This window comes from Castor canadensis, chromosome 17 (assembly GCF_047511655.1).
Source record: "Castor canadensis chromosome 17, mCasCan1.hap1v2, whole genome shotgun sequence".
Taxonomy (NCBI): domain Eukaryota; kingdom Metazoa; phylum Chordata; class Mammalia; order Rodentia; family Castoridae; genus Castor; species Castor canadensis.
Window position 1 is genome coordinate 43,202,699 of NC_133402.1, and position 24,000 is coordinate 43,226,698.

The 24,000-nt window shown below is 38.1% G+C and overlaps 1 protein-coding gene and 2 pseudogenes across 14 annotated transcripts in view; 2 read left to right on the forward strand and 1 right to left on the reverse strand.

The window, feature by feature from the left end:
- Ulk4 (unc-51 like kinase 4) overlaps nt 1–24,000 on the reverse strand; it is a 548,798-nt gene that overhangs the window by 405,042 nt on the left and 119,756 nt on the right. For all 14 annotated transcript variants that reach the window (XR_012443110.1, XR_012443108.1, XR_012443109.1 and 11 more), the window contains exons 20-21: nt 3,912–4,073; nt 2,364–2,546 (exon numbers count right to left, since the gene is read on the reverse strand). Coding sequence is in view for 9 of the 14 variants with exons in the window: in XM_074059105.1 (XP_073915206.1) it covers nt 2,364–2,546; nt 3,912–4,073 (345 nt within the window). In the remaining 5 variants the exon portion in view is untranslated. The remainder of the gene's footprint in view (nt 1–2,363; nt 2,547–3,911; nt 4,074–24,000) is intronic.
- LOC109703216 (uncharacterized) lies at nt 6,689–8,569 on the forward strand (annotated as a pseudogene).
- On the forward strand, nt 14,711–15,811 carry LOC109703217 (pantothenate kinase 3 pseudogene; annotated as a pseudogene).

Genomic DNA, 24,000 nt, shown 5'->3' on the forward strand with positions numbered 1-24,000 from the left:
GTACCACTTTCAGAATTGAGAGGACTCTGGTATGTGAAATCAGGGTGGTCATTGCTGACCAGAAAAAGGAAAGAATGAAGGATTCACCAATGGCACCAAAACTCCTTCCACAGGGCAGAAATGATGTTGCCTGAGGAGTCCATAAGAGGATTTGAAAGTATATACATATGTACATACATAGGTTGGCCCAGAGATCTTCCACTGCCAATTGTGGAGTGTTGGAAGTGGGGACTTGAAAATGGAGAAGACAGACAGGCTTGTCACCTGCATGGAGTGCAAGCAGATAGATTCCTTTTACTGAATTTTTGAGGTTTTACCAGAGAGTTGTCCTCTCCAGAAACCTGCAAATTTCAGGGAAAGGAGATCATCCATCCCACCTAAAAGTCTGTCTGTGTAAGTCTCAGGTCCTTACCTCTAAGAGTTATGGGTTCCAGATACCTGGGAAGAGAAGACCTTTGGATTCAGGAGTAACCCTGGCCCACAATTGTGCCCAAGCCCCAATGCAATACTACCAAAAGTCCTGATATGAAAAGAAAGGCGTTCTCCCCATATTAATCCCCATAAGGGCCTCTATTTTCCATTGTGTATTTTGGGGGCGCAAGTTAATAAGAGAATTTACCAAAACAGAACAGGAAAAAGCAAAGCTCTATTAGGACACCATTAAAAGGGAAAAAAATGGCAGGCAGCTAGTCAAAGGAGTATAGCACTATTATTCATTTATGTAAGCCACATGGAATAGCAGTTACAGAGTACAAAGCAATTAAAAAATCACATTAATTAATGCATCTACTTTTACCTTTGTAAAATGCTATATTTGAAGTTTAATCAATCCATGAGTGCTAAGGATTTTTTTTTAAAAAAAGCTAAAATTCTCAGTCTCTCTTCCCAGAGCTCACATAGTAAAACTACTCAAGTGTTACTTTTTCTATAGATGATAACACATTTAATAACTTGGAAATTTTAATAGCAAAAACTAAGCACACAGATTGTTAAAAAGTACTTTCTTGGAGGCACAAACTTTTTAGCATAATCTAATTAGAATAGAAGGAAGATGGCTTGCTGTTTACTTGAACTTTCACACATCAACTTTACTCTGTAAACTTCAGTTATGAGTTATGAAATTTTAACCTTTATTATAAAAAAAACACAATTTCACACATTGCATTTAGTGCAGAAGAACTACAGCAGACAATGTATTTAAATGGTACCGGTCTACCCTTCTGAACAATGTTACCTCCACCACATTTTACAAAACTGACTTGAAAGACGGGGTTGTAGCTCAGTGGTTGAGCACTAGCCTAGCATGCATAGGGCTCTGGGTTCAACTCCCAGTGCTTCAAAAATTAATAAACAAGTAAAGTCAGACCTGAAAATGTGCCTCCCACACTGGGATGAGGATGACTGGCCCACAGAATACTGCACAGACACCATGCTCGTGAAGATTTACAATGCACCTTAGCATACTGAACACTGGGAAACGCTGGACACTTGCAAAATCTCTAAGTTTGACTCACTGCTTTTCGAACTTACATGTAAGTATGGTTGGCTTTTTGCACCTTTTAACACCTCACTAAACACTAATATTCTTGGGCAGGGTTTCTCAAGCCATTAACTTCGAATCAGTCACAAGTTCTCATTAAAGTATAAGTTCTGATTCACCGGTAGGCCTGGAAGTATACATTTCCAACTCACTCCCCAACAGCGCCAGTGCTGTGGTCCAGACACTGCTGTGCAGCAGCTGCTGCAAGAGACAACATGGCCACACAGGGCTGGGATAGTAATGTGATATTCACAAGTGCTACTGAATTGTAGACAAAGAAAAATTAAAGGACTAGAAAGAGACTGAGTCTAACTCAGTCTAATGAAAGAAGAATGCATTGCATGACACTGGGTTCAATCCTCAGGAATGCCAGAGAGAGAGAGACAGGGTGGGGGGACTCTATAGGGATTTTTGGTTTGGTGGAATATTAGACAATGAAATGAATAAAAATGGGTAAGACTATGAAGAGCCAAGAAAAAAAGGACCCTTGCTAAAGAAGGCAAAGGACACAGGAAGAGAGAGATGGGGACTGAGGTGGAGGAGGCATAAGAAGTACTAGCACGTCAGAAGGACTGACAAATCTTCCCAGGTTTCATTACTAAAATAGGCCATGCAATCAGAAGCCACTCACTGGGTTCCTATTTTAATCACTGAAAGACTTATGGCATAATTGGAAGAACACTCTGTGGTAAAGGTTTAGCAAAGTTCACAAAGGCTCCTTGGAGTAAGAAACAAATTTCTACAGATGTTACTTCACGTTGAACCACTAAAATCATAGGAGAAAACAAGAACCTTTACAGTAGAGGTGAAATGGAAGTCAAACCTTTTCTTGGATGAGTCTTTGAAGGTGGATCCCACAGGACAACATGGTGGTGAACAGGATCAACAGGTACTGCTGGACTCTGCAGATAGCAGAGGCCAGCGAGTGTATGACTGAGTTCAGCCCCACTTTCTCGATCACATTCTGGAAAGCAGTAGGAGCCTGGCGAGTGACTCTGCACAAGGCCTGTGGAGAGAAAAAGCACAGAGTATCAGATGACCCAGAGTACAACACCCTAGGGCAGGGCAGAAGGTGGTAACCCCGCTCTTTTATTACTTAGTTTAGCACAAGGAGGAAATTTCAATAAACTTGAAAGGAAAACAATAGTCCAGCTGCCAATAAGAGAGTTACAGCTGTTTTAAAACATAAGTGATAAGTTAATTCATAAGTCTATATAGAATAATCTCTGTTAAGATAATAAAATAAAATTATTATACCTATTCTTCATGCAGGCACTAAGCTTAGTGCTGAAAAATACTCACAAAATATTTAGTATTTATTGGTCACTATATAAGGACAACTATCTGAAAATTATCTCATTTAGATTTTCCAACTACATATAAGGTAGCACTGTTATCCCCATATTATACATAGTAAGGTTATGGCTTAGAATATTTTAGTAACTTTCCCACAGGCACAGAGCTAGCAAAGGATAGAGCAGGGATTCAAACAGAGGCAGTCACCTCAAGAGCTGTTCAGTGAGAGAGGGAAGCTCTGAGTTCAAACCCCAGTACTGCCAAAAAAAAAAAAAAAAAGCCACAAGGGTGGGCTGGAGGTGTGGCTCAGGCAATACAGCATCTGTCTTGCTAGTCTAAAGCCCTGAGTTCAAATACCAATATCATAAAAAAAAAAAACCTTACAAAATGTGAGGTTAGATGTGTAAGGAAAGGAGACAGGCATGAGTTGATGACTGGAGAATACACTGAGGGTGCCTCATTATGCAGAGAGCCCAGATGAGGCTGGTAATCAAAGGTGGGGAGGTTAAGTAAATCATGTGAGAAAGGCTTGTGTTAGCTGTGCAGACTTAAATTGATACAACTATGTTAATACATCTTCTTACACAATTATCCCTTTCACCAAGTCATTATAACCTTGTGCACAAAATTGCAGACAGCCAATCAGAACAAAAACTGCAAAGCCATAGATGCCTGAGCACTGAAATGGGTTTATCTGAACCACATAAGATAAAACCATTCAGCACACAGTCTGAATGAGGGTGCTGACAGGAAAAGGCAGGAAACACTAGAAGTGCAAGAAACCTAATCCTGTGCCCTATCTACTGCCACAGCTTTCCACTGTCAACTCCAAATAGAAACCCTAATGTCATGGTCCTACAAAGTGCTACTGGGATTTCCTGATACTACCAAGGTTTTCCAGCCCCAATTCCAAAACTCCTGCTTTAGGAGAAGATTGACTTATTGCTCTCACCAACTATTACTATAAGATTTCAGTTTTTGACCTGTTCAACTAAATTTACTCCTGTTCAGGCACATTTCTCAGACATGGTGTTTAAATGCACCCAGGTGTACCCTGGAAGATGCTCTGGCTTACTGATATCGCTGTAATCCTCAGAGAGTCGACAGTGGAATGCCTGAATAGATACCACAACACAGGCCCGACTTCCCCTGTGAGGAAGCCCTGTGCCTGGGCAGAGAAGGTAGTGCAGACATTCTCAATAATCTTTGCAGCCATGTGATTCACAACACGTTCTTCCTAGAAAGAAGAAAGGGAGAAGATTAAAAGAGTACTATTTTTAAAGAGTATGATCTAATAAAAGAAATACATACATGTCATTTTCTCGTTACCACTGTTCTGATTATTAAGAAGCTGTTAACAAATAGTCATTTGGTTATTCACTGGCAGTGCAGCAGAACACAATTCTCCACATATTTTAGCAAACTAATATAGCAGAAAATAATTCCCCACATATTTTAATAAAAATCAAAATGCTAAAATCATCCAGAAAATAGGCATCATAAACATAACATGAGTCAGAAGATATTTTTTAATTGTGAAGAACAAGCAGAACAGTGCTCAGAAACCACCCAGGGCTAGAAATGATTTGTGTACCGATCCGACAACTGGATATAGGAGAATCCTAAGAAAGACATGGCCTCAGTATTTTGGCCAAATTAACCCAAGACTGAACAGCTATTCTGAATCATATTCTCAATGCTTAAAAGGCAGTCTCAAAAACATATGGATGGGAGTGGTGATTCACTCCTGTAATCCTAGCTACGTGGGAGATGCAGAATAAGAGTACTGCAATTCCAGGCAAGCCCAGAAAAAAAGTTCATGAGATCCCTATCTCAACCAATGGGTGCAGTGGCCTGCACCTGTCATCCCAGCTGCATGGGAAACATAAACAGTAGGATCACAGTCCAGTCCAGGATGAGCCAGCCCAGGCATAAATGCAAGACCTTATTTGAAAGAATAATGAAAACCAAAGAAGCTGGAGGCATGGCTCAAGAGGTAGAGAGCCTACCTAACAAATATGAGGCCCTGAGTTCAAACCCCAGTACCACAAAAAAAAAAAAAGGATCAAACTGTTTTCAGGCAGTATCAATGAATCCAAGAAAAATCCCAAAAGTGGTAAAAGGAATACAAAAAAACTTCAGGACCCAACAACATAAAATTCATAGTATCTGACATCTAATTAAATATTACCAAGCATGCAGGAAAATATGTCTCTCAGTATGAAAATTTAATCAATGAAGTGATAATATATTTACTAGAAAGCTGTTTTAAAAAAGCTATTATATACATATATGTGTCTTATATAAAAAATATAGTGACAAAATTGACAGATTAAACACTGTAGACTGAACAATTAGTAATCCAGAATACACAGCAATTAGCAATTAAAAAATATATATATCCAAGCTGGGCACAGTGGCTCACATCTGTAATCCCAGTTACTTGGGAGGTGGAGATCAGGAGGATCAAGGTTCAAGGCCAACCGTGGCAAAAAAGTTAGCAAGACCTCATCTTGACTACTAAAAGCTGGGCGTGGTGGTACACGGCTGTCATACCAGATACATGGGAAGCATAAATAAAAGGATTACCATCCAGATAGAACTGACCATAAAACCAAGACCCTATTAGAAAAATAACTAAAGCAAACAAAAGGACTAGCAGCATGGCTCAAGTAGTAGAGCTCCTGCCTTGCAAGTGCAAGATCCTAAGTTCAAATTCCAATACTATCCCCCCCTCAAAAAAAAACTATCCAAAATAAACACAGAAAGAAAAACTGAATAAGAAACAGGAACAGAGAATCGATAAACGGTAGGAAAACTTGAAAAGACCTAATCTATGTGTAGTTGGGATGCCAAGGGTGGAGGAGACAGAAAAATGTTTGAAATGTTGCCTGAAATATTTCAAATTCATGAAAAATAACTCCAAGAACCCCAAGCAGAAAAAAAAAAAGAGAAAATTCGCATCACAGCATCTCACAATCAAACTGCTAATAAAAAAGCAAATAGTAAATAGAAAACCTTACAGGCAGTTAGAGTAAAAAGGAAATATTCCAAAGAGAGAAACAAAGATAGGGATGACTAGAAAATTCTCATCAGAAACAGTGCAAATCAGAAAACAGTAGCACAATAGATGGAGACTATCAAAAAAAGAAGGGCAATTATCAACCTACAAAGATTTGTAGGTATAGAAATACTCAACAATTATCTTCAAAAGCAAAGGAAAAGTCCAAAACTCTCAGAATTGAGAAACTAATCCAGTAAATTTTTGAGGTCCAAAATCAACTTACAAATATTAGTATCTGTTTTTGTATTGTTTGGGGTTTTTGTTTGTTTGTTGGCAGTGCTGAAGTGCCTTGTGCAAGGTAGGCAAGCACTACCATGGAGCTATATGGTTAACCTGAATCAGTAACAATTACAGTTATAACAACATAAAAAAATATAATACTATTGTCTGAGGTCAAGGCGAGGCCTTGACCCAGCAACTGCATCCAGCTGGTTAGGAGAACAGTTACAGAGAGGCAGTGCCAGGACCCTACAGTCAGTCAGAGGTTCCAGGGCCCGTTCTGTGCCATCCCTTTTCTGTTTCACACCCCTACTGCCCATAGCCCTTGTCCCTCCTGCTCCTGCGTAGGCCTGAAGTACTTTGTCCCTGGATGTTAGAACAAAACAAAAGCCCAACACCCAAGCTAAGCCACAGTGCAGGATGAGGGAAGTGACTGTGAGCCAGGGTGGTAATTGCAGTGCTCCTGGACAGGCACTTGGTTGATCAGTTCTCAGGGATTGCAGTCATCAACCTGTGGCCCTCTTGGGGTGCCCTTATGGTCAGTACTGAGTAAAGGCAGCTGCTGACCCATGAGTCCCTGGGCTCGGTGTCCTATGGCACTCGGAGGCAAGAGGATGGCAGCTGAGCTACCAATATCCCAGGTCCTGGAACCAGTGACCTTCAAAGACATTGGCCAGGGACTTCATCTAAGAAGGGGGCAGCTGGATCTTGTTCAGAGGACACTGTACCATGATGTGATGCAGGACAGATGAGCACCTGCAGTCTATAGGGAATCAGATCTCTGAAGCAGAGGTCATCTCCCTCTGCAAGCATATTCTCAAAGCACTTGCCCAGAGTGGCTGAGAAGTCTTGAAAGCAAAACATTAACCCCAATACATTTTTCTGGAAGTACAATCCCATAGCATAAAACTAGAAAAATACATATGGGATGATCCTTGGCTCAGGTTAGGAGTGTGAGGGTGTGAAGGCCAATTATAAATGTACTACATGGTCTAGAGTGCAGCTCTGAGGCAAATGGTCTTCATGCAAAAACAAGGACAATCTCAACAAGATTCTGAGTTCTGTGAACTTGGGCTAGAATTCAGCCAGGGTTTAAACTGTGTTCCAGCTCACACAATTCAACAAGTAGAACATTTCTGTAAGCCTGATAAACATGGCAAAAGTTGGAGATGCAACATAAGGGATGCAGATAATGCTATGTGTAAATATAATGATTATGACAAAGCTACCTACCAATGCATTCAACCTATTCACCCTGTAAGAACATAAACTGGAGATAATGCCTTCAAATGCACTAATACTGTTAAATCTTTCAACACGTAATACCCTTTGATGATCATAAAGGAATCCACACAGGAGAAAACTCTAAAATATAAAAAATGCCCTCAAATCTTTAACCAGAGTCCATCATTTAACGACCATCCAAGAATTCACACTATAGAAAACCAGTATGACTACAAAGAATATGAAAATATCTTTTACTTCCCATCCTTTATGGAACTTTCCAAAAAGCGATTTATTGAGAAAGCATATGAATTCAACGAATGGAGAAAATCTGTGTGTATGTCTGATTCCTAACTCAACACCACAAACATTCACAATGCAGAGAAACCCTGTGAGTATAATTAATGTGGAACATGTCTCATCTGGAGCTAAGCCAACACTTAAATCAATATTATCTAAATCGACATTTTAAAAAAACTTATACTAGAGAGAAACCCAATGAATGTGATAAACGTAGAAAAGGTTTTAGGAATTCTTCAACCCTTGCAAACTCACAGTGGAATAAACCTCTATAAATATAACAAGTATGGAAATACCTTAGCTGGACTTTACATATTATTGTACAGAAGAAAATTCATACAGAAAAAATCTTACATGTGGAATGAATATAGGAAATCTTTCTACTGGAACTCCCATCTTATTGGGAATCAGAGAAATCTTTTGAATGTACTGCATGTGGAAAAGCTCACATTTGCTTGCCCACATTAGAACACACACTGGAGAAAAACCCTTCAAATGTGACAAATATGACGAGGCATATAGGGATTACTTAGCAATTAGTAAATATGAAAGAAATCTCTCTGGAGCAAAAATACATAATTACTGAATGTGGAAAATCCTTTAGCTGGAGCTCCCATCTTTTCTCCCATCAGAGAACTCACACAGGAGAGAAACCCTGTAGCTGCTAGGAATGTGGCAAAGCATTCAGAGAACAGGCAACCCTAACCAAACATGAAGACATTCATTCTGGAATTAAGCTGTATGGACATAATAAATGTGAAATATCCTACAGCCAGGTGGCTCATCTTGTTAGGTATCAAAGGACTCATTACATAGCATACAGATGCAGTAACTGTGGGAAATTCTTTAGCCAAAGCCATCACCTTGTTGCTCAGAGAATTCACACAGGTAAGAATCCTATAAATATAATGAGAAAGATTCCTTAACTGTAGTTCTCCATTTATTGATACTAAAGAAGTCATACTGAAGAGAATCCACAGATGTGTACTGACTGTGGGAAAGCATTTAATGAGAGGTCTTCCCTTCTTGTACACCTGAGAAACCATCCTGGTGAAAATCCCTACAAATGTAGTATCACTGTGAGAAATCTTTCTGTTAAGAATTCTTCTCTTAGAGTAATAGAAAGGCTTAATTTGATTAAAATGCAATGCATTCATGAGTGAAAAACCATGACAAAACAACTTTGAACAATGAATATATGATGTAAAAAATGAAGAACAGGAATGCAAAACAGGACCTGTTTGGTGGGGGAATACTAGTGGCAGAGGAAAGAGGACAGGGTAATGGAGAGGGTAAGAATGTGAATACGGTCAGTGCACTTTATATACTTGTGTGAAAACAGAAGAATGAAACATGTTGAAGTTGTTTTAAGTAGGGGGAAAAGGGATGAGAAAGAATGATGGAAGAGGTGAACCTAATTGTAGGTGTATGTGGAAATGTCACGAAGAAACCCCTCTGTAAAACTAATATGTATTAAAACTAATAAAAATGTTTTAAAAAGAATTCTTCCCTTATTACTCATCAGAGAATGCATAGTAGAGATGCAATGAATGTGGAAGAACCTTGTTGTGACTCTGCCCTTCTTTTACATCAGAGAAATCACAGTGAAGAGAAATTGTAACTGAATTGATCATATGTTTTTCTTTATTATACATTTCATACCAATTGGAAAAAAGCCTATAAACATATGAGGGAAAGCGTTTCATTAAGAGTTCAGTAAGACTTCTCCCTGTATCATTCAATAGGAAACATCTTTTCTGGAGAAATTTTATGAATAAAAAGAACAAGGAAAAGCTTTCAGCAGTTAAGCAGTCCTTATTCAACATAACGTAATTGGAGAGAAGAAAGCACTAAATTCCCCATTTGGGCTACCAGGAATCCATATATGAGGAACATGACTGTGGGGAGGGAAGCGGGATTTAGCAAGAGCCCAGTTGTAAATCAGTGTGCATTGTTGAGGGGGAAGCTTCTGTTGAGAATAGTGCTTTGACCAAAGATAGACTACTTTTCAGCTAGCTAAAGTATTGCATAAAAAGCTTTATAATAACACTTTTTGCATTCTGCACAATTATAAAAACACAGATTTACTATTACAAGGGGAGAGGCTCTAGGCATCCTTTAAGGGATACAATATGGAATGCTACATATGAATTTAAGAAATAGTATGTGGGAAAAAGGAACCCTCATTCAGTGTTGGTGGGAATATTAACTTGTACAACCACTATGTAAAACAGTATGGAGACTCTTCAGAAAACTAAAAATAGAACTACCATATGATCCAGAAATACCACTCCTAGGGATACACCTGTTGTTATAATAAAAACAGAGCATTACTGCAGTATTATTCACAATAGTCAAGCTATGGAAACAACCAAGGTGGCCAACAACTGATGAATGGATTAAGAAAATGTGGTATTCATATATGATAGAATTTTATTCATTCAAAAATAAGAAATATGATATGTATACAAATATATACAGAACACGTACCCAAAAGTGTGACTAGTAGAGGAGACCAAGGGAGGAAGAAAAGAAGGAAAGAAAGATAGCAAATAATAATGAAATATATCACATCTGTGTAGGAACAAGACAATGAAACACACTGAAAACTGTTAAACAACACAGGACAGGGGGGAAAGGATGAGGAAGTGCAGTGGAGGGGGGTTACATCAACTTAAGCACAATGCATGTACAGGTAAAATACCAATGCAAAAATCTCACTGAATAACAGACACCTAAAAGACGAAGGACAAGAATGAGAAACAGGTCACTCAAAGGGCAGGGTACCAATGGGAGGGGGAGGGTAAAAGAAGGAAGTTAAGAAGGTAAATATGGTTGACATGCTTCCTATCCAAGAATGAATACAGAATATTTAAACCTGTTGAAATCATGATGAGGGGATTAGGTAGAAAGGAGAAAAATAGAAAGGATGAAACAATTCAGGTTGTAATACATATATACATGGAAACATCATGATGAAACTCCTCTTTTTTTTTACACATATAATTATCAGTTTATATTGTCAATTGTAATATCAACTATTTCATTCAAATGAAATGCTTCTCATGGAGTATTTTAGTATGCATTGTACAAATAATCTTTTTCAGTGAATCATTTTCAGTAAGTACTTTTCCATAGAGAAACTCAAAAGGGAATGTGAAGGGAGGTTATAGATAAAGTATATAAAGGTTTATGATTAAAATTTCTGAACTCCTCAAGGTATTGTTCCATGACTGGAGAAATAAAAGCCTATAAAATCAACTAAATGAAACCCAGTTCAGCATGTTGTATTCAATACTTGGATTTTTCTAAATTTTATATTGTTTGCTTGCCAAAAAGAATGAATTATTTATTCCTACATTTAATTTGTTGATGTTAAGCAACTTCAATGATAAATGAGGGGATATTCTTGATCACAGAGAGCAGCATATACATCATTTTAAAAGCTTAAGTGGATGTCTAATTTTAGAATAACTTATAATTAATCAAGAATATTCTGAAATTTTGTATATAATAAATACCTCTTATTCTAATTAGCTTTAAATACATAGACAGATGGAAATGTTGATAAAAATAGAAAGTAAATTCCATAAAGGGAGATTTTAGTTGTTGAAAAGTCTTTTCTCTAAGAGATGTGAGATTATACTTTGGGCAAAGCAAAAAAAAAAAAAAAAAAAAGCAGATGACTTCATAGATTTAAAACCTACTTTTCTTACAGTGTGTCAAGATATCCCCCTTCAGTTGCAGTTTTGATGACTATAGTCCTCTGGCTCCCATGTGCCAACAACTGACTCAGGCAACTGGTAACAGACCAGTTTTATACAGTCTCACATGCACGGATAATGTGCTTAAAAATTGTGCACAGCATCATTCTAGAATTCTCTCTTTGAGGGAAGACCAAACCAGCATATTTTACTTTCCAGTTCTTGCCTTTCTTTAATCAAAAGTACATATTTTTTTTTGCAAAAATCAGTAAGTCAAACATCAAAAAGTACAAAAGGCATAAAATGAAAAGCCCTTTTCCCTACAAAGATTTTATAGCCAATTCCCCGTTTCACCAAGAAGTAAATAAACTCTTTGTTTCCTGTCCTGTCTTGCTCTGAGGAGTTTCTAGGAAGAGGTTTTATCCCCAAGAGTTCTGCTTGAACTCTTCCCCAAGAAGTTGGCCTCTTGGTTTCTTTCACTGATTCCCAGCTGCTTACCTTCCTAAAACTTGCTCTGCTGCTTCAGAAGAGTGTACATTCTTTCTTTTTAACTTTAATGTCATTTGTCTTTCCAGATCACTGATCCTCAACCACAATTTCTACCACGCTGGCCATTCAACCTCTCTGCCAACTTCTTTCTCTGCACAGCTTCCCCCTTTGGGGAGCCCACAGGGCCTAACTTGGCTTCCTGCTCCTCTATGAGTGGTGCTGCCTATTTCCTTCATTGGTGGGTTTTCTTCTTTTCAGTTTTTTTTTCCTTTTCTTTTCTTTTTATTCATATATGTATACAATGTTTGGGTCATTTCTCCCCCCTTCCCCCGTCCCCCTTCCTTACCCTCCCACCCTCTACCTCTCCCCCTACCCCCTCGATACCTGGCAAAAACTATTTTGCCCTCATCTCTAATTTTGTTGAAGAGAGAGTATAAGAAATAATAGGAAGGACCAAGGGGTTTTGCTAGTTGAGATAAGGATAGCTGTACAGGGAGTTGACTCGCATTGATTTCCTGTGCATGTGTGTTACCTTCTAGGTTAATTCTTTTTGATCTAACCTTTTCTCTAGTCCCTGGTCCCCTTCTCCTATTGGCCTCAGTTGCTTTAAAGTATCTGCTTTAGTGAGACTCCTCTTAAACAAATAAAAATCTTTTTTTTTTTCAAAAATGAAGTACAGGAAGGTAAAATAGGTGGTTGGTACTACCTATTACATATATTACTTATGGACAACATAAGTAAAGGGTGAAAGAGGGTGAATATGGTAGAAATATTACATACTCATGTATGAAAACAGAAAAACAAGACCTGTTAACAGTATTCTAAGAAGTGGGGAAGGGAGAATAAAGGAGAATGATGGAAGGGCTGAGCTTACCTATTATATACTGTAACAACTTTTATAAATGTTACAATGTACGCCCAGAACAATAACAATATAATGAAAAATAAATAAAATACTTTTTAAAAGGAAGAAAACAGTATAGTATTCAATGAGGTGTTCATTGTTGGTCAAGATTAACTTCCTTAGGAAATACTAGTAATTGAGATTACTAAGGATGGAAAGGTTGTTGCCTAGAAGTATGAGACAGATGTTGGAACAAATGGTGATACTTCATAACCCAAGTGTTGGTGTCTGTTGTTACTCAAACCACATTATTTAGTAGTTAATATGTAACTTTAGGTGGTTACTATAACTTATAATTATGCACACTGCATCAATATACTTAACATAGAGGAATAAAAAGGACACAGAATTACACATCTGTAAACATCTACTGTGACAGACCTTTAAAAAGTGTATATAGTTAAGGACCTGTTAGATCCTTGGAGAAATTAACCCAGTTAATTTAAAATTTTCGTTTTACAAATGCTTTAGCACTTACCAACTGCTATGCTTTGTTTTATATTTTCTCAAATATTAACTTGTTCAGTTCCCTTAACTCTATGAGCGGGTACTAGCATTATCACACTTTTACAAATGAGGGAAATGAAGCACAGATGTAGGGGAACACTGAGGACCACAACAAGTGAGGAGTGAAGCTGAGATTGTTTGACTTGAGTTTGTGTTTTTAACTACTGTATCATACACCCAGTGATATTTTTTACCTATTTTCCAACTTTCGTTAACTGCTTCTTTAGTTAAGATTTATAATAAAAATCTCAGAAAATCAAATAAATTAATAAAATATTTAGGAGTAAATTTAACCAAGAGAGTGGAAGATCTAATACTTAAAACTGTAAAACAGTGATGAAAGAAATAAAAAATGACACAAAAAAATGGAAATATATCCTATGTTCATGGATTGGAAGAATTAATATTGTTAAACATATTCAATGAAGTCCCTAACAAAATTTCAATTTCATTCTTCACAGAAATAGAAAAAAAACCTGAAACTTTTATAGAATCACAAAAGATCCAAATAGGCAAAAAAAAAAAAAATCTTGAACAAAGTTGGAAGCATCACTAATAGATTTCAAAATATATTACAAAACAATTGTAGTCAAACAGCATGGTACTGGCATAAAAACAGACACATCCACCAATGAAACAGGACAGAAAAATCCAAGAAATAATCCTAAACATTTTTGGTTAATTGATTTTTGACAAAAGTGCCAAAAACACACAATGGGAGAGTCCCTTTAGCAAATGGTACTGAAAAGAGTAAAAGTAGACCTGTAATTCACCCCCTATGTAATAATCAACACAACATAGATTAAAAACTTAAACATAAAACCAGAAATTCTAAAACAACTGCAAAAAAACATAGGGGAAACTCCATGGCATTGGATAAGGCATATATTTTTTGGATATGATCCCAAAAGCACAGGCAATAAAAGCAAAAATAGACAAAGGAATGACATCAAATTAAAAATTGTCTGCACATCCAAGGCAACAATTAGAAGAGTGAAGACACAACACAGAGATTGGGAGAAAATATTTATAGACCATACACTAGATACATGGTTAATATCAAAAACATATTAACAAATTCAGAATATTCAATGACAACAACATAAATAACACTACTAAAAACAATAGTAAAGGACTGCATAAACATTTCTCATAAAAAAGACATACAAATGACCAAACAGATATATGAAAAAATGATCAATATTTCTAATCATCAGTGAAATGCAAATTAAAACCACAGCCTGGCAGCCTGGGTGGGCTATTTCTCAGGTCGGCAGCGGGGGTGGCTACAGCACAGGGTTCAGGGTGGCAAGGCCAGTGGCCTTCCTTCCCCAGCTCGCTTGATCTGGCCTCCCCTCAAGGGGGTGGGGGCCACCCCCGGGCCAAGCATCACCACCTTGCCCTAGCTGAGGAGAGGACACCTCCAGTATCACCACCACTCTTCCTGCACTCAGGCCAACACCATGAAGACCAAGGATGCCGAGAAACCCTCTTTCCCATAGTTTGGCATGGACATTGGGAGACCGCTGGTAAAGCTCTCCTATTTTGAAACTATTGACATCACAGCAGCAGCAGCAGAAGAAGAGATGGACAGCTTAAAGAGTATTTGGAAGTACTTGACATCTAACGCAGCATAGGGATCCACTGGCATTCGGGAAGTGCAGCATGAGCTGAAGTACTTGATGTTCTTTGGCCAAAGAGGGAACTTGCGCTTTACCAGGTTTCCAATCCAGGACTTGCCTATCTTTCTCCAAGTGGGAAGAGACAAAAACTTCTCAACATTATAAACAGTGCTATGTGCTACAGGAGGCAGTGCTTACAAGTTTGAAAAAGATTTTATTATGATTGAAAACCTCCACCTACACAAACTGGATAAACTTGACTGCCTTGTAAAGGCCTTGCTGTACATAGATTCTGTCAGTTTCTATGGGCAAGCTGAGTGTTATTATTTTGCTAATGCCTTAGAACCTGAGCAATGCCAAAAGATCCCTTTTAACCTGGACAATCCCTAACCTCTGATGGCAGTGAACATTGGCTCAGGAGTCAGTCTTTCAGCAGTCCATTCCAAAGACAACTACAAACAAGTGACCAAGACAAGCCTCAGAAGGGGGACCTTTCTGGGATTGCGCAGTTCACTGGCTGGCTGCAAACATTTTGAAGAGGCACTGGAAATGGCATCCAAAGGCAACAGCACCCAAGCTGACAAGCTGGGTCCACGACATTTATGGAGGGGATTACAAAAGATTCAGCCTGCCAGGTTGGGTGGTGGCATCTGGCTTTGGGAATATGACTTACAAGGAGAAGTAAAGAAGATGTGGCATGAGTCACCTTAAGTCACCATCACCAATAACATTGGCTCTGTAGCATGGATGTGTGCTGTTAATGAGAAAATAAGCAGAGTTGTCTTTGTTGGAAACGGCTTACATGTCAATACTCTCTCAGTGGAACTTCTGCCATATGCACTGGATTATTGGTCAAAAGGTCAATTGAAAGCACCGTTTCTAGAACACGAGGGGTACTTTGGAGCAGTTGGTGTGCTTCTTGGACTGCCAAATTTTGAGTAATAGTTCAGAGATCTCTGCTGGGAAATGTCACCCAAGAGGTACTAGAGCCAGAGGCATTATCAGTGCATTATCTGTCACTGGGATCCAAAGGATAAAAGAGTAACACTATTGCTATTGATCTCAAATGTCAGGATGGTAAGCTCAAGAGTTCTATAATGTGAAGGATTTCTCACTGACATGATTTCCCTTAGGTATATAGCCAATGTTCAATCTTTAAACGCAATACAGCCTCTGATATTGAGCTTCCTCTCAAAAATTTTTTCTACTTATTTTATGTAGCCAACATTGTAGTACTGTATGCTCAACACAAATAGAAAAGTCTCAGAAACATTTCAATTCTGAAGAGCAGTTTATTCTGAGTGTTCCTTACGAGTCTGTTTTATGTGTCTTGGTTACTAGTGAGCAGAAAGAAACATACCCTGTGTGAGAACTTACTGTGATCAATCAAAGAAGATCATTTTCTGTGATTTTAGAAATGCTACGGCAATAGTTGCACATGAATTATGGCAGCTGTGTATCATATCCTCCTCAACAAGCAGTTCATGCACTCTTTCCCTGCAAGTACAACATACTTCTGTGCTCTTTCCTGGAAGTACCACTCTTCTCAAATGCCACGGAGATCTACTTGTTGTCAGTCATGAGCCTGAATGTCAGTAGTGTCCAGGAAACACACAGGTGGTGATGTGGTACCTTCTCTCTCTTCTTGGAGTCTCTGATGAGGTCCATGGACTATTTGAGTGGAGCATGGCTGGCCATTTAATTCTGTGCTCTTCACCACATTTATCCCAGGTTGCGGCAACATGTTTCTCCTCGTTAAATCCCAACCCTGAAAGCTAAAGATTTCTGTTATGAACAGCAGCAGAATCACATTTATTCTAAATGGTATTTTCAACTTTGTGGGAATCTGAGGCAGTACTGCAGAATTATGAAAGGATCAGTGTTTCAGACATTCTGGCAATAAAAGCATTAGGGTTCCAAAATATACAATTCCTTTTGCCTTGGAATTCTTGTTTTGAATTCACATTTTATAATGTTACAAGAATTTTCAGTATTTGACGTTAATAGTAACATTTGAAGTCCAATAGTTCCATGAAGTTGTCTGAGTCTCTAAGGGAAATTCACTTCTACAAAATTACCAATGAATCTGAATGTACTTTGAAAAAAAATAAAACATGAAACCACAGAGAAATATGATCTCATAACTATTAGATCAGCTACTATCAAAAAGATGAAAAAGGGAGCTGAAGGTGTGGCTCAAATGGTAGCACACCTGCCTAGCAAGCACAAGGTCCTGAGTTCAAACCCCAGTACCACCAAAAAATAAAATTAAAAAGGAAATGGGAATATGGTTCAGTGGTAAAGCCTTTGCCCAGAACTTGAAAGGTTGGTTGAGGCAAGAAGATTGCAAGTTCAAGGCCAGCCTGGGCTACAAAAGCAAGATGTAGGTAGGTAGACAGGTAGTTGGGTACGTTGGAAGGAAGGATAAGAGGAAAGGACAGAGAAGGGAAGGAGGAGAGAAGGAAGATGAAAGGTACATGTCATCAAGGATGTGGGAAAAACAGAATTACCTTATGATCCAGCAATCCCACTGCTGGCTGCACACCCAAAGGAACTGAAATCAGTATACCAAATATCTGCGCTCCCACACTAACTGCAGCATTATTCACAACAGCCAGTATTTGTTAACAACTTAAGAATCCCTCAAAACTTAGGTTGAGAAATAGATTTACAAAATGTGGTATACATATACAATGGAATATGATCTAGACTTTAAAAAAAAAAAGGAGATTCAGTCATGGGTGGCAACGCACATAAGCCTAGAACACATTAACTTCCATGCACAGAGAGACAAATGCTGTGTGATTTTCACTTAAACGTGGGCGAGAAGTAGAGAGCAGAATAGCAGTTAGCAAAGACTGGGTTGAAGGAATAGACCAGGAAAGGGGAGATATTGCTTAACCAATACAAAGCTACAGTTAAGTAGGGGGAATAAGTTCTAATGCATTGCACAGAGAAGTGTCTATAGTTAAGAATAACACACTGTATATTTCAAAATAGCTAAAAAGAACTGGAGGTATGGCTCAAGTGGTAGGGCGCCTACTTTGCATGCACGAAGCCCTGAGCTCAAACCCCAGTCCCACCAAAAGACTCTGAAAAAGCACTGCTTGACTAAAGTAACTAAAATGTGAGAATTTTAAATGTTGTCACCACAGTGATAAATATTTGAGGTAATGTGACCTAAATATAATAATTCCAAAATGTATACATGCATCAAAATACCACATTGTATTCCATAAATAGGAGCAATTATTATTTGACAATTAAAAATAAAATAAAACTATAAAAAATTTTAAAACATAAACTGAACATGTTTCTCACAGAGAAAAGCTGAGAAAATCCATCACCATCAAAATCACTCTCTAAAATTATTGTAGGAAATCATTCAGGCAGAAGGAAGTGATACAGAGAGTAGAAACTGGTTCAACACAAAAGAATAAATAATAGAGGTAAATATGTGAACAGACTGCTTTCTTTAAATTTTAACCTACTTAAAGTACAGTTGAGCCAAGCACCAGTGGCTCATGCCTATAATCCCAGCTACTTGGGAGACTGAAGTCAGGAGGATCATGGTTCAAGGCCAGCCCAGGGAAATAGTTCTCACCCCATTTTCAATATAACCAGAGGGGGAAAAAAAAAAGGGGGGGACTGCAGGTGTGACTCAAGCAAAAGAGCATCTGCTTTGCAAGCGCAAAGCCCTGAGTTCAAACCCCAGTAACACCCAAAATTATTTATTTATGTGTGTGTGTATATGTATGTATATACACACACACAGCTGAATGTTTAAAACTGAGAGCAGTGTATTGTGAGGTTTATAACACGTATAGAAGTAAACTGTGTAAGAATAAACAAAGGTGAAAAGGAGAGTGTTGTATTGTTCTTAACCATGATTCTCATACGTGAATCTCTAATGATTGTTCTTATTACATGAAGAACTCTTACATAAGGTTCATATACATGAACTTGTAATATCATTACTTAAGGACTAACTGTGATAAATCAAGAGATGTATTCTACAAAAAATGTATAACGATAGCCAATGAAGGAGATTAGATTAAAAAGTCATAAATGACACAGAAAACTTTGATAAGCCTACCAACCAACATTCACATCTATATAACAGTCCAATCAACAAATGTACAACAGGTAATTCTTCTTAAGAGCACAGTTAACATTACCAAGCTAGACCATATTCCGGGCTGCGAAAACCGTTTCAGCAAACTCCACACTCCAAATGACTTAAAGGTGAAGCACAAGTCTAAGAGTTGAAACCACAAAACTTCTAGAAGAGCTCATAGCAATATCCTGACTATCTTGAGTAGGCAAAGTTTCCTCAAGCAGGAGAGAAAGGTACTCAGGCTAGGTGTGGTGGTGCACACCTGTAATCCCAGCACTCAGGAGGCTGAGGCAGAAGGATCTGACACAGGGAGCTGAGACACACAAAGGAGAAAAATTATTCAACTTCAACAAAATTTTAAATTTCTGTTCATAGTGACACCATTAAGTCTCACAGTGTCTCAGACTGAGAGAAAATATTTATACTATATTAACATTAAATATTGGGGCATTTTATTTTGTGTTATATCGCAATTAACAATACTGAAGGATACATTAAAGAATTATTTGCATAGTATAGTTCCATATTTGTTTAACAAGAAAATATGTGTATATCAATGTGTAAGTAAAAGAAGAGCACAGAAAGATATATAACACTGAATGGTGGTGAGAACAGGTTGACTTGTGGAAACAGGGAGTCCTCACATTCTGCATGTAATGCAGAAAAAAAATTAGACATTTTACATTGTTGGGAATGTTATAGTTAAAAACTATAACTGTTAAAAAACAGTATGTCACTGTTTTTTTTTTACAGTCAGAAACAACTTTTTATTTGTTCTACCTCTGCTTTCAAATTTGCTCAGTCATTTTATTTATTTTTTTTTAATTATTCATATGTGCATACAATGCTTGGGTCATTTCTCCCCCTGCCCCCACCTCCTCCCTTACACCCCCTCCCTCCCTATCCCTCCCACCCCCTCGATACCCAGCAGAAACCATTATGCCCTTATTTCTAATTTTGTTGTAGAGAGTATAAGCAATACTAGGAAGGAACAAGGGTTTTTGCTGGTTGAGATAAGGACAGCTATACAGGGCATTGACTCACATTGATTTCCTGTGCGTGTGTGTTACCTTCTAGGTTAATTCTTTTTGATCTAACCTTTTCTCTAGTTCCTGGTCCCCTTTTCCTATTGGCCTCAGTTGCTTTTAAGGTATCTGCTTTAGTTGCTCTGCGTTGAGGAATATGCCACTTTTTAATACAATGTGTATTTTTATGTGAAAACATAAAAAAGAGAAACAGTTGTAACTAAGTTCGAGCCATGGTTCTGCTTTGTACTATCTATACGTCTTTGGGCACATTCACCTCTGCGCCTCAGCTTCCTCATCTGTGAAATGCAGACCATAAAACACAGGCAGCTGAGAAGGAAATGAGATATCACATATGAACATCTTCCATATTCCAGATCACAGAAAGTACTGAGTTCTCTGCGCTAGCTTTACTTATGATTACTATTGATAGCATATAATCTGAACATTTCAGACTTTTGAGACCCTTCCTGAGTACTGAGAGCAGGCTTCATCCCTTCTTTCCTGTGGCCAGAATGGACTACTGCAACACTTCTAGTCTCCCTTGGATCTTTGCTCACTGTTCTCAGAAAGAAAATGTGTTATCTATTTGGTAAATTTGAAAAAAATAAACTGGGCATGTCTACATGCTCACCAATTCCCCCTTGGGGCAAGCGCACCAACAGAGTTGTCTCCCTATAGTCCCAAAATTTAAGTCTTAGCTGCATAAGTACCTCACCTGGAAAGTGCTGCTGTACCTGTGCAGAGCTTTTTCCCTAATGTAGAGGTTCAATATAGGAAGACTATTAGCCCTATGTGTTTATATAACCATAACCTATGTCCTCATTATATTACACACAAATACCATGTGTTATCCCATGTACTTTGCTCTATCTTATTTCTCATGAGGTTCTGAAACCTTTTCCCTGAACACAGGAGGAAAAGGTGCTATTTATGGGGGCCTTCACATGTGCTTCACATCACAACTGTCAGCCAACTCCTAGTGCTAGAAAACCACAACTATTTTAGCTTCTGGGTTAGAATGAGGCCATGTGTCAGCCTGGTGCTCTACAACTGAGTGAGGCTGTCAGCCTAATTCAACCTGCCACCAATTCAAATAAGCTACCCTCAACCCCCTAGGAACCCCAGACAAACAATAAGATTGATATTATTCTCTGCTTATTAACTGTCATTTAAATCAAAGACCTCTCTTGGGACTGGTGGAGTGGTTCAAGTGGTAGAGCACCTGCTTAGCAAACATGAGGCCCTGAGTTCAAACCTCAGTACCATCAAAAAAAAAAACTTTAAATCAAAGACCTTTCAGCAAAAAAAACTATGATTATTAGGAAAATAGTACTGAAGAGCTATACTGTTTCACAGTGTTAAATAAATGTAATATATTGTACACAGTCATAACTATAGCTTTAATCTACATGCCTACTTTTCCAATGAAGAGTATCTACTAATATCTAAAATATTTACACTAACTATTTTCACATTTATAGATTTAGTAAAACTACAATCTTTCCTCAAAAAGCTTCAATATATCTGGAGTTCATTCTACATAGTTTATTGCTTTAGCAACTCACTGAACTAAAAACATAGGATTTTTCAAGATACCAGAACAATCCTACCTGTCTGAAAGCTAACAATAGTAGATATAAAACAGATATAAAATGATAAATATAAAGTAAATAAAGTCCCTTTACAACACCCTCAGTACTAGTATACTAAATTCTTAAGCCAGTGGCTATGTAGGCAATAACCCTAAGAGGTGTCCAGAGTACTTAAGCTGTCATCGGTCCCAGGAATATTTGTCTGGCAAGGTGAACTAGAAAAATGAGACAATGCTAAGGGCCCATTCCTATAGGAAGTGAGATGAAAACTCCCCTTCCCAGACCCAGTTGGTAGTAATCAACAGTGGCTACAACTAAGTGCAATAGATGTGAACAAAAATTAAGTCCCCCGCCTCCCTGCATGCAGAAGAGGACAACTGCTGAAGGACAAAACTACAGGAGAGTAAAAGCACAGTAGGCCCTCACAGGATTTACAGGGCATCTCCTGGAAAAGAGCACAGATGCTCTGGTAGCCGATTTCTTACCAGCAACAACTGCAGCCAGAAGATAGTGAAATAGAACCTATAATTGTTAATTGAAAAGTACTGCCAACCTACAATTATATTCACAGGAAAAACATATTTCAAAATCAAGAGAAGTAAAATAGCAACTAAAGTAAGTGGAATTAGGAATTATACAACAAAAAGACAGGAAGAAAAGATACAAAAGAGATGGAAAAATGGCACAAAAAAGACACAAAAGAGATGGAAAATGGCACTAAAAAAGATACAAAAGAGATGGGAAAATGGCACCAAAAAAAGATACAAAAGAGATGGAAAAATGGCACAAATATAAAATGCCATTATAACTGCGCCAACATTTACAGTAACAATAAACTGACTAAATGCTAGGTGCTATATGTAACCAAAAATGACTATGAAGCAGAATTTTTAACAGGCAATATTAAGAAACAGACAAAGCATAAAGTTGCTGAAAAAGAGAGAATGGAAAAAAAATAAGCTTTCATATCTAACCCTAGGAAGGTTGATACAGCTATATTAATACTAGATAAAATAGGCTTTGGGCAAAAAGCACTCTGGAGAATTTTTAAGGTCAGGTCATACCACAATGGTAAAAAGTAGAATAAACCTAGGAGAAAGCCTAAATTTTTATATCCAATAACTAACACTCAAAGCAAATAATGACGAAATTGCAGTCTTACTAAAGAGAACAATTTAAATACAACTCAGTATCTTAGATATAGACAAAAAACAATCAGCATAGACATATAAGATCTGGATTTATTTACCATCTATCAGATTAAGTCTGACTTAAAGAGCAGAAAAAACAAAACACATTGCCCAAGAATATTTTCCTCTAAGTATACACATACTGACTCATAAGGAAATCTTAACAATCCCAAGATTGGCAGCATGCATACATTATTCTCTCTAAACCTAATACCATTAACCTAAAAATAATTACAGAAAAAACAAATAGAAAAAAAACCAGAAGATATTAAGTGAGAAAGAAACAGAAAAGCTACAGATTTTGTTAAGAATACAGGCATATAGTGGGCAAAACAAAGAAATATAAAAATCTACACAGAAATCCAATCAATACAAATCTTGGAAAGTATTGCTACTGATATTTCATCAGATTTTCCATGCCTAGTCCAACAAAGCTAAGCTCTGGAGCCTCCCCTGTCATAAGAGATGACACAAACTTCATGCTGGCAGTGAAAATGCCATAGTGTGTGCTTCCACCTCATCTACTCTCTAGAAGAAGGTCTACCCCACTCATTTGCTAGCTGAGAACTGCTTTCCACATTTCATTCTCAAAGCTTCACTTCAAGACAAGCATGTAAGTACACATCTGATAAGCTCTTTTGCACACGACCCCTTGGGTAGGAGTTAAGCTCTGTGGAGTATTACTACATAATAGTAAGAACTGTTAAATGTACTAGAACTGTTAATTCTCAACTGTGTTGACTTTTCAATATGTCTTTATTGTCAACATCCTTCTAATGTTTTCTGTGAATGATTAAAATTGTTAAAGCAGGCCATTTGACAGGCCTTCCCTCATGCCTGGCAGCCTTGATCAGTGAACTGTCAGCCAAGCAGTCTCTTTCCTGGTGACTGGCTGGACTGTCCTCAAGGGAGTCTGGCTGTTTTGCACACTTTACAATCGAAACTCTAAGGACACTCCAGAAGCTGCAGAGAACCACTACAGCCATGACTGATGCTGTGCTCCAGTCATGACCACTCCAGACAGCCTGCACTGGCTTTGGAAGGCAGCACTCCAACCAAGACAAGCCTTGGGGAACTCTACGTGCCTGTGTACCCTGCAGCTATTCTCACTCAGGCCTGAGAGGGAGCACTTCCCCTGGAGGCCCAGCAGAAGGCCTGTGATTGGTACAAACACACTCCTTCATTTGTGTAGATGGCTGTGCCA